Here is an 11,036-nt window from a genome sequence, read left to right on the forward strand (position 1 = left end):
GGTCTTTATAATATAGTGCTTTCGAATAAACCCATTTATCATTAGGTATATTTTCTATATCTGTCCAAATTGCTTTTTTAGCACGATGTCTTTGGATGTGGTAAATAATCGGGACATTGTTTACGTCTTGTATACATCCTTTCTTGTCCAAGTTGGTAAAGAGTTCCGGGGGAGAATAATTGCTGCGTGCCATTCGACATTCCATTGCTGCGTTTTCCACTTTTAAAGATCTTAGATGAGCATTGTCAATTTTGTATAGGTTGCTGAAATAGCTCCTTGTTAACGATATTGTAAATATGTCGAATCTAGGTATACCGGCCAAGTTATATAGTTTGGTGTTGCTGATACGTTTGGTGTAATTGGATTCAGATGTCCTGTACATTCCTAGACAGGCTTTAATGCAGGATCTTTCGAAACGTCTGTAGTGTTCCACAACCGATGGCCCTGTATTCTACCAGATGGGCGCAGCATATGATATGATTGGGCGGATCAGTAATTGATAGCAGATTATTTTGGCTTTTGGTTCTATGTGTCGGTTATAAAATATTCTGGCATTAGTTCGGAAAGCTTTTTTCGCCTTCTCTAGTTGGAGGTCATGGCGTTTATTCATCCTTAGTAGGTAGTCGAAATTTACACCCAGGTATTTTATTAGGTCCTTCCTTGGAATTTCGGTGGTAGTACCTAAGTTTCCATCGCTTATTTTAATGCAAAATTCTTTGATTAATGGTACTGTAAGTGGAGATATCTCATTGACCGTTTTGCGGAATAGAATGGTTTCACTTTTAGTCGGGTTGATTCTGAGGTTCCATAATTTGTAATAGTTATATATATCATTAATTATTTTTTCTAATTTTAGTTGAATAGTAGGAATTTTTCTATCCGCGACATATACCACCAGGTCGTCGGCGTATGCCCTGGAATGAGTTTGATTACCTGTATTCAAGTCGAAAAGATTTAGAATTTCGCTATTATAGATGTTGAACAGTATTGGGGCCGTCACTGTTCCCTGTTGCAGACCTTTCTTTACCTGAAAGGTTAGTGTAGAGGTGAAGGTACCATTCCAAACTACGAACGATTTCCAATGTAGCATGTCGCAGATGAGGAGTATTAGTTCTATAGAAAAATTACGTTCTAAAAGAATATAAATCAGGCCGTTTAGCCAGACGGAGTCAAAAGCTTTTTCCAAATCTAGCAATACAGTTCCAACCAGCATACCGTTCAGTAAGTATTTATTTAGGTCTGATGCGAATGTATGGATAGCATGGGTGGTCGAGTGCTTTGCTTTAAACTCGAATTAGTTATCCGGAATTATGTTTTTGTTCTCCACGTGGTCCATGATGTTTTTTGATTTGATTGAAATTTTGAAATTTGAAAAAATTGAATTGATTCCAATTGATTTTATTAGCTTTTCAAATATTTTGCTGATGTTACACGTTAGGCTTATGGGGCGGTATCCAGACGGATCGTTAGAGTTTTTGTACTTCTTTTTTATAGGGATTACCTTAGCTCTCTTCCACCTCTCTGGGTAATATGAGTGATTCAAACAGTTGTTAAATACGATAGTGTAGTCTTTGATTAGGTCCGTTGTTAGATGTTTTAGCACAATCATCGGGATTTTATCGAGTCCATACGACGTCTTATTTTTTGCTTTCATTAGTATTGCTCTGACCTCCAGGTGAGAATGGAAGTAAGAAGGTTCGTTTTGTTCTGAAATAGGGGAAAATGCTCTGTTGTTTTCAGTGAATAAAGTGTGTGTGATTGAATTGATTCTGTTAAAATGGAGTTGTGATTTAATGCTGTTGGCTGCCTCGTCGACTTTCCTTTTTGTTTCTGTACTAATATTAGAGTACCGTGGTGAATTGATTGACTCGAAATATTTTCCAATAATATTTAGTTTTGAGGCCGGTTGAGTGATCCGAATCTTATCATTGACTATGGTAGCTTGTTCCAGTCCCAGAATTTCGGTGGAGTATATTCTGTTGCTTCTGTCTATCAGCAGATCGTCAATATGCGGTGGCTCTTTGTACCTAAAATGCTTATTGATGTTTGGGAAGAATTTGCTCGGGTCACGAAAGTTGATATCCCTTGCTAATGCTTCCCAATACGATAATTCTGCCCGTCTGAACTCTTTGGCCAACTGGTTATTGGTAAATTTTATAAGTGTTTTAATAGTAATTCGTAAACTTATATCTTGCCTGTCTATTTTCGCTAAAGCAGTAATCAGTTTGGATTTATATTTGTGGAGTTTTTTAATCTTGTTGTTTATAAATCTTAAGCAGCCCTTTTTAATCCTTGATTTTGCGGTCGGCACTACTGCTTCTATAGCGTTTATAAGTGTATACTCCAGTTTTACGATGTAGGTGTTAATCTCTTCTACGGTTAGGTTTCTGTTGTATGGGATCTGGTCGCTGTATCGGTTTTGCAGGTGCTCTGTAAATTTTCGCCAGTTAGTATTTTTGAAGTTAAATCTGTTAGGCGCGACATACGCTGGGGTGAGACCATCAAACATTATTAGTATCTAAAGTTATAGCAATCGCATTATGATCACTGTCATATGGTATGGTTGGCAGTTTGTCATTGACTGCATTGCATGCAGTCAGTCTGGAATCCATCATTCCATAGTCTAGGAATGAGCCAGCACTCGGGTAAGTTGGTGATGTGGCCGGGTAAAAAGTGAGTTTCTGTGTGATAGCCTGTGCATCAATCCAGTTTGTAAGTTGAGCTCCGCGTTCGTTTGTGTTGTGATCACCCCAGGACGTATGCCTCGCGTTCAGGTCTCCTACGATTATGTAGTAGACATTAGGATCCTTTAACCTAAAATCATGGAACAGTTTGTTTAATTCTTCGATGAAGCAATTTTTACTATTGCAGGCTGCGTAAATACTGAAAATCAAAAGTGTGTGGCTGGATTTTATGTGCAACTTGATGATCGAGTATTCGATCACCTTATTACCACGTGAGTTCGGATACGTTATTGGCGTGTAGTTGATACGGTTGTTGATTAGTATTCCTGTTCCTCCACCGTTCTTGCTGTTTAGCCTGTCTGTTCTAATTAAGGAGAAGTTATCAAAACTCAGTTTGTGTTTGGCGTTTAGTTTCGTTTCTGAAATTAAGGCAATGTCAATATTATTTTTAATAACAAAATCTTGTAGATCATATCTTTTTTGTTGGCGCATAGTGAGTTTACATTAATGGCGCATATGGAAAGAGTATTTTCATCATCATTAGGCAGTGGCGGTCGGTTTAAGTGGGCCAGGTTATCTTCAGCCAGCTTAGTAATCGTACTGCGATAATAGGAATTCGATCTTCCTGGTGTTCTCAGCGATTTTACCGTTTAGTATATCCATATGGTGATTTAGCATCTCCATCATCGAGTTTTTGAAGTTGTTCAGAAACTCATTCATAGAACTGTTATCTTGTACGTTACTGTTGTTATAGTTGTTGATACCGTTAGCGTTCCTTGGTGTGTTATTGTTGTTGGATCTAGGTACCCCTAATTGCTCCTTCTGCGAGGCCATGATATTAGAATAATTCTTTAAGTGCGGTATCTGTCTCGGAAACGGTGGGAAGTTGCTCCGTTGTCCTAAAGTCGCCCCAGCGTATGATAGCTGGGGATTAATTAATCTGTTGACCCGTGCTTGTCTTATTAAGTTAGCCATATCTTTTCTCGTCGCTTTATTTCTTTTGTTCTAGCCAGGTATGGACAATCTCCGTACGAGGCGGGATGCTCAGGACTGCCGCAGTTAGCACATCTGAGTTTTGATGGATTTTCTCTTGTTACTGGGCATACATTGCCCTCCTTTAAGGGTCCGTGATTTCCACCGCACTTAACACACCTGAAATCCAGTGTGCAGTTCCTACTTGCGTGTCCTATTCTCTGGCATCGTGTACATCGGAATACATCTTTTTTTTTAAGACTTTCCCATCTTGCTGATTGTTGAAGAATGTACTTCATTCTCATTAGGGCAGCGGTGTTGCTTTCAGGTGTTAACTGTATAATGAAGATTACTCTATCTTGGTCCGAATTATTGAACCGTAATTTCGTTATTTTAGTAATCTTGTAATCATTTGGATTGCAGCCCGTCAAATATTCTGACACGTCCTCCTCGGTATAATCGGGGGTGATGCCCTTAAGGACGAGCGATTTGGTTTTGGCATTTCTGGGTGTGTATGTATAATATTGTATTTTGTTCTTGATGAGAATTTCCTTAATTTTATTATATATCTCTATGAAGGAGGCATAAACGTTGACATAGTTGTTCGCCGCTCTCGCTCAGTAATCTTGTCCTTTTAATCCTTCTCTATGTAAGGATAGGTTAGTATCCTTCATGCTTATGTTGTAGGCGTGTATTGGCGGCGGTCGGTATCTTTTTGTTTCAGTGGACCTCCGGTTAGAGGTCTCGTTTGGTGTACGGTTGCGTGTGTTGGAGTGGGCACTACCATTATTAGTTCCCTCTCTTCTGTTTTCCGGGGTTACCCTCCGAGGTGGGGGGTCAACGTTTGACGAGTCATCTAATGACTCGAGTGGTCGGTACCTATTTTCATCTGCGGGGCCTGCAGTATCGACCGCTGGGCTGATTTTTCTAAATTTTTTTGGTTTTATAAAACCATCTGTATCCATTGCATTTGGGTCCTCACCAGAGGCGCCACTTTTTTGTGACTCTCTTGAACTTGACCGTGATCTAGCTGTTTTAAGGTTAGGCCTTACATTCTCCTTATTCTTAGTCGCAAAGATCTGATCATAGACTTGACTTTAGGTTGAGTTACTTAACTTTTTGAATTGTCTTTTTAATTCTGCCAGTGGCAGGATCCGTTCTTGTTGGCTCGCGTACGGTTAGTACTCGAAAGAACACTTATTTTTTAATTTTTCTATGCACTTTAATGTTCAAATGTTAAAACTAATTATTATTTACACGTTCTTCACACCCAATTAACTTCATTATTCAGTAATTGGTAACTAAAACCGTAAATTTGAAAAGCAAGAGACAGACACGATGTTCACACGCTGAATACTCTGAGTGAACCAGTGCAGTGCTGTCAGATCGTGGGTAAATCTTACCCTCTCCCTGTGCCACTGGGATTGCAACAATGAAAGTTTTCCATGTCCGTGTGTTTGGGATGTCGAAAGAAGTCGAGTGTAACCGAAGTTGGCGGTTGGCCACGAAGTGGCACATTATGAAAGCGACTCGTGTCGTCCGAACACATGGACACGTTTGACTAAAAAAAAAAAAGAGGGTCATCACGTTTTCGAAATTCCAAATGGATCGTACGCCACGAATTTTGGATCGTACAGAGCCTCAAATTATCGTACGCGTACGATAATTATCGTTCGAATGGGATCGCTGTCAGAGACTTTAGTTCTGTGCTGCCAGATCGTGGGTAAATCTTACCCTCTTCCTGTGCCACTGGGATTGCACATAATGAAAGTTATCCATTGCCGTGTGTTTGGGATGTCGAAAGAAGTCGACATCACAATGATAAATCTCCTTTTTATGGCAAAATATTTTCTTTATAATTTGGTTTTATATTCCTCTAGGAATCCTGATTGCAGACTTAGAGGAGGAGCTGTTGAAAGGAAGATGGGGTTGGGTTAAGGTGAGAGGGAGGAGGATTTGCTCACTGGCGTATGCAGATGATGTCTGTGCTGCCAGATTGTGGGTAAATCTTACCCTCTCCCTGTGCCACTGGAATTGCACACAATGAAAGTTTTCCATGTCCGTGTGTTTGGAATGTCGAGGAAAGCCGAGTGTAACCGAAGTTGGCGGTTGGCCACGAAGTGGCACATTATGAAAGCGACTCGTGTCCATGTGTTCGGACGACACGAGTCGCTTTCATAGTGTGCCACTCCGGCGTGCCCGGAGTTACTATTGTTTCTTTTTTAATAAAGTGATCCTCTTAAAACACAATTGAAATCTTGCATATTGCGCGTAAATGCTGTAAAGTATTATCATCAAAATGGAAAACGAAAAATTGGATGTAATAATATTTGGTGCTACTGGATTTAGTGGAAAGTACGTGGTTAAAGAAGCGGCACGTTATATAAAAGAAAATAATTTTACTTTTGGAGTAGCTGGACGCAGGAAAGAGGCATTAGAATCCGTTCTTAAAGAACACGCACCAGATCTTAGTAAGATTTATGATTTATATAAATATATAAGTTATCATATAAATATTCATGATTATTAAAATCTTTAAAATTAGGATGCAATATTAATATATTTTAATGATCGTCTAGATATTCCTATCGTTATTGCGGATGTAAAAGATGAACAATCTATTAATAAAATGGTAGAAAAAGCAAAAGTGCTAATTAATTGTAGTGGTCCATTTACTTTTTATGGAGAACCTGTTATTAAAGCTTGTATAGCTGCAAAAACTCACTGCGTTGATATAGCTGCAGAATCTCCGGTATGTATTGACTTTATTCTTGTATTGGATAAACTATTAACACATTTGTGACCGATATTGTTTGGATGAAATATTTAGCTACACACTATATATATAACTTGAACTGTGAAACATATTATGTCAAAGATATTCAACTAAAAAATTTGACATAGGACTACACAGTAGATCTTTAATGTTTTAATATTTTCGAAGAAAATCAAAGATATATCAATTTTGTTATCATAAAAATAATTTTGATCTTTTTATGTTTGTCTGTTGCTAGTTCATAGAAGAAATGGTATTGAAGTATAACGAAGCAGCACAAAAAGCTGGCGTCTATATTATAAGTGCTTGTGGTTTTGATAGCATTCCTTCTGATCTTGGTATCATATTTACACAACAAAAGTTTGCCGGCGAAGTTAATAGCATTGAAGAATACATTAGTATATCTGATCATGTAAAACTTAGCAAACCTTTAATAAACTTTACAACTTTGGAAAGTCTTATTAATGTATTGGGCAATATTGATAAATTACGTGAAAATCGTAAAAAACTATTCTTCAAAAAATTACCAGAATTTAAGCCCAAATTAAATATAAAGTTAGTTGAATTATTATACAATTGATCTATAAATATATTAATATAAATATTATTTATATAGATCAGGGTTTCTCAAAGAGTGGAATCATGTAACTAAACTTAGAGGTTGCAGAAATTTGAATCAGAAATTTAGAACTACGACGTTTCTGGGCGGGCAATGACCAAAAATGAATTTGAAATCAATTAAGCAAAACTACTGTATAGTATATCTGTGAGTTTATGTTAGTGAGAGAGAAGATAGTGTAGATTTTATACTGAGGATTGCGATAATATTTGCTTGGGTAAAGTTGGCTGCTGAATAAAAAAAGTTTGAGAAACCCTAATTTAAACTATATTAAAAATTGCTTATAAAATATTATATCACCATTTTTTTTATATTAGACGCAGGCTTCCGCACAAATCTCCTTTTACAAATAATTATTCAATGTTATTCATTGGACCAGATTATTCAATGGTTCATCGCACGCAAAGATTTTTGTATGAAGAATATAATCAAAGACCTGCTCAGGTTGCAATATATTTAAGTGTCAAAGCTAAGTTAGTATTTTTTTTTTCAAATATAAATGTAACTTGTTTTTTCTTTCAGATAATGTTAATCACCAAATTAATCAAAAATTTTTCTTTATTAGATTTCTAACGAAAATTATTGGAATAATGCTATTATTAATAACTCTTGTTCTTTCAAAATTTTCATCTGGACGCAATTTAATATTGAAGGTAATTTGGAAAATGCGACAAATCAGACACGTTTTCACGTACAAAAGATATGTTAGTTTTATATAAGATAAGAAAAATATTGTTTATTTTTAGTATCCTGAACTATTTACTAACGGATTTGTTAGTCGAAAAGAGCCGAGTGAAGAAGCATTGAACAAAATCGAGATATGTGCAACTTTTTTAACACGTGGTTGGACTGAAAAATTAAGTGAACCTTCCGACGTTCATTCGGATCCACCAAATAAGGAAATGGTGACAAAAGTCACTTGTAACAATGGATATTATATTACTGCTATTAGCGTATTATTTAGCGCTCTTACTATTTGCAAGGAATCTGATAAAATGCCTCGAAGGTAAAAATGCATTTCATTTTTATATCATCTGTAACAATTTTATTTATATCTGATAATATATGATTTTTTGTTTATTTTAGTGGTGGGGTTCTCACTGCTGGTGCTGCATTTAGTAAGACTTCTTTGATCAATACATTAAATAATCATGGTCTTAAATTTGAAGTTGTTTCATCCATTGAAAAATGAAGGTATTGTTACTATGGTCTAATGTAAGTGTACAATATTTCATTAATGATTCATGATGATTAGCATAAATTTTTGATATTTTACTTACTAAATGTACTCTTACAAAAATGAAATTCACCTATTTATATATTCTTAACGAAGGTGCTTGGTTTATAAGAAATTCATAAAGTACTATGAAATTATAGATGTCAATAAGGGTAATCTTTTACACGTGTTATCTAATTACTAAAGATTTATATATTACTATATTTATAAGTAAAATATTAATGTTATCCCGTATTACAATGTTTTAGAAAAAAACAAAAAGAAGAAACTTATTTCCTGAATTGTTATCATTATCGTTTAATCAATTTCAATTATTTAATAGATTTTTAATAAATTTAACATTTATTTTAAAAATGTGAAATGAAGAAGGATAAATAAAAATTGAACGACGTAATAAAAGTATATTTTTATACCAATAATTTATAATTAATTCAATATGTTGGGTTATGATTTTGTTATTTCATTGGTTATAACGTCAAGCTTTGAAATGAAACGATAAGTTGGCAACAATGGTGCTGTGCTGTCAGATCGTGGGTAAATCTTACCCTCTCCCTGTGCCACTGGGATTGCAACAATGAAAGTTTTCCATGTCCGTGTGTTTGGGATGTCGAAAGAAGTCGAGTGTAACCGAAGTTGGCGGTTGGCCACGAAGTGGCACATTATGAAAGCGACTCGTGTCGTCCGAACACATGGACACGTTTGACTAAAAAAAAAAAAAAAGAGGATCATCACGTTTTCGAAATTCCAAATGGATCGTACGCCACGAATTTTGGATCGTACAGAGCCTCAAATTATCGTACGCGTACGATAATTATCGTTCGAATGGGATCGCTGTCAGAGACTTTAGTTCTGTGCTGCCAGATCGTGGGTAAATCTTACCCTCTCCCTGTGCCACTGGGATTGCACATAATGAAAGTTATCCATTGCCGTGTGTTTGGGATGTCGAAAGAAGTCGACATCACAATGATAAATCTCCTTTTTATGGCAAAATATTTTCTTTATAATTTGGTTTTATATTCCTCTAGGAATCCTGATTGCAGACTTAGAGGAGGAGCTGTTGAAAGGAAGATGGGGTTGGGTTAAGGTGAGAGGGAGGAGGATTTGCTCACTGGCGTATGCAGATGATGTCTGTGCTGCCAGATTGTGGGTAAATCTTACTAGTCCAGTCAAAATAGCCCTGAAATCGGGTTTTTGAGCTATACGGCTGAAAAAATATGGAAATTATCAGAAAAATGCGTAGAAAACTGTGGGCAAAGTAAAAAAGTTCTCAACCACCGGGAAAGGGGTGAAAAAAATTAAAAACTACCCCAAAATACGATTTTTGGATTACATGTTGAAAATATCAAAAAAAGTTTCAAATAAAAGTTGTAGAGCATAAAATTTTAGGCCTATCTCTCTCAGACCATTTTTCCCCTAAAACGCACCCTTTCACCCCTACGACGGTTCAAAGTACTCAAAAAATGAAAATTCAATAAAAAATATAAAAATTGGACTTTTAAAAATTTTTTTTTTTAATTATCTTTAAAAAACTACAAAGAACAATCGTAGGGAAACAAAAAATTTTTTTTTTCATCCCTTCTATTAAAAATCAAGGGGTGAAAACGGTTTTTGCTCGATATTTCGCTTAAAACGGGTTATTTAAAAAAAAATTTCTTTTTCATATGAATTTTTAATTTATTTTTTAAATTTTGGTGTTGAATTTATATTTATAAATATTTACCTGTAGGAAATATCCCAATTTAAAGACAGGTAATTACTCCCTTAGTCCTACGCCTTTGTAGAAAGAAACAGAAAATGAAGCTATCCTGCTCTTACTCATTGTGACGAAGTTCGCCATGGCACGCATGCGCAAACTCTTAGTTTACATGCGTGCAAGAGAGATAGTCAACCTATGTTAGTTTCGTCCAAATGTAAACAGTATAACGCGTTAAAATACTTTTTCTTAAATATATTCTCTTTTTCTTCTATATTCTCTATAGCTCGAGAGTCTCGCGCGCATCTGTGACAGCATGATAGATTTTTGAAAATATCTCAAAAAGTAAGCGAGATAAAGCGATTTTGTATTAATTATGTTTTGTAGACAATTTTATTTGCTACAAAAAAGGTTCAGTACTAAAATATTTTATCTCCCTTACTTTTTGAGATATATTAAAAAAATTAAAAAACTATTCCCACCTTTTCTTACATTTTTGAAAATATCTCAAAAAGCAAGCGAGATAAAGCGATTTTGTATTAATTATGTTTTGTAGACAATTTTATTTGCTACAAAAAAGGTTCAGTACTAAAATATTTTATCTCCCTTACTTTTTGAGATATATTAAAAAAATTAAAAAACTATTCCCACCTTTTCTTACATTTTTGAAAATATCTCAAAAAGTAAGCGAGATAAAGCGATTTTGTATTAATTATGTTTTGTAGACAATTTTATTTGCTACAAAAAAGGTTCAGTGCTAAAATATTTTATCTCCCTTACTTTTTGAGATATATTTAAAAAAATATGATTACTCTCTTACCTGATACTTTTTATTAAGTTTCACCACTGACAAGGACAGCGCAAGGTCTTGCCCTCTCGGATTTTGTTCAAATTTTGCAAAATGATAGATTTTGCTTACCTTTTTACGAATATATATGGTTATAGGAGCCACTACTCAATAATTTTTGAGATATTTGCAATTAAAAATGCTTATGATGCTATCTAGTGTTTAAATTTACTTCTGAAGTAAGCAATGGTATATAATAGGTTAAGGA

General features: G+C 35.3%; 1 protein-coding gene and 1 long non-coding RNA gene across 3 annotated transcripts; one reads left to right on the forward strand and one right to left on the reverse strand.

Annotated features, from left to right (window-relative positions):
- The first annotated feature begins 5,824 nt into the window (after window positions 1-5,824).
- Window positions 5,825-9,668, forward strand: LOC107073071 (saccharopine dehydrogenase-like oxidoreductase). 2 transcript variants are annotated; one of them, XR_016177690.1, is made up of 8 exons: window positions 5,825-6,127; window positions 6,236-6,408; window positions 6,671-6,987; window positions 7,369-7,524; window positions 7,617-7,704; window positions 7,798-8,057; window positions 8,138-9,156; window positions 9,314-9,668. XR_016177690.1 is itself a non-coding variant. In XM_015333502.2 (7 exons), the coding sequence occupies exons 1-7, from the start codon at window positions 5,956-5,958 to the stop codon at window positions 8,241-8,243; spliced, it is 1,272 nt and encodes a 423-aa protein (XP_015188988.2). In that variant the 5' UTR covers window positions 5,825-5,955; the 3' UTR covers window positions 8,244-9,668. The 2 variants fall into 2 exon arrangements, 1 of the variants encoding a protein (XP_015188988.2); XM_015333502.2 differs by having other exon boundaries at window positions 8,138-9,668.
- LOC149031507 (uncharacterized) lies at window positions 8,669-10,789 on the reverse strand. Its single transcript, XR_016177691.1, has 2 exons — window positions 10,009-10,789; window positions 8,669-9,492 (listed from the first exon to the last, which is right to left on the reverse strand). It is a non-coding gene; the product is annotated as an uncharacterized LOC149031507 (long non-coding RNA).
- Window positions 10,790-11,036: the final 247 nt, after the last annotated feature.

Source organism: Polistes dominula, unplaced genomic scaffold (genome assembly GCF_049000335.1).
Source record: "Polistes dominula isolate Pdom_NZ unplaced genomic scaffold, Pdom_raw_medaka contig_19, whole genome shotgun sequence".
Lineage (NCBI taxonomy): Eukaryota > Metazoa > Arthropoda > Insecta > Hymenoptera > Vespidae > Polistes > Polistes dominula.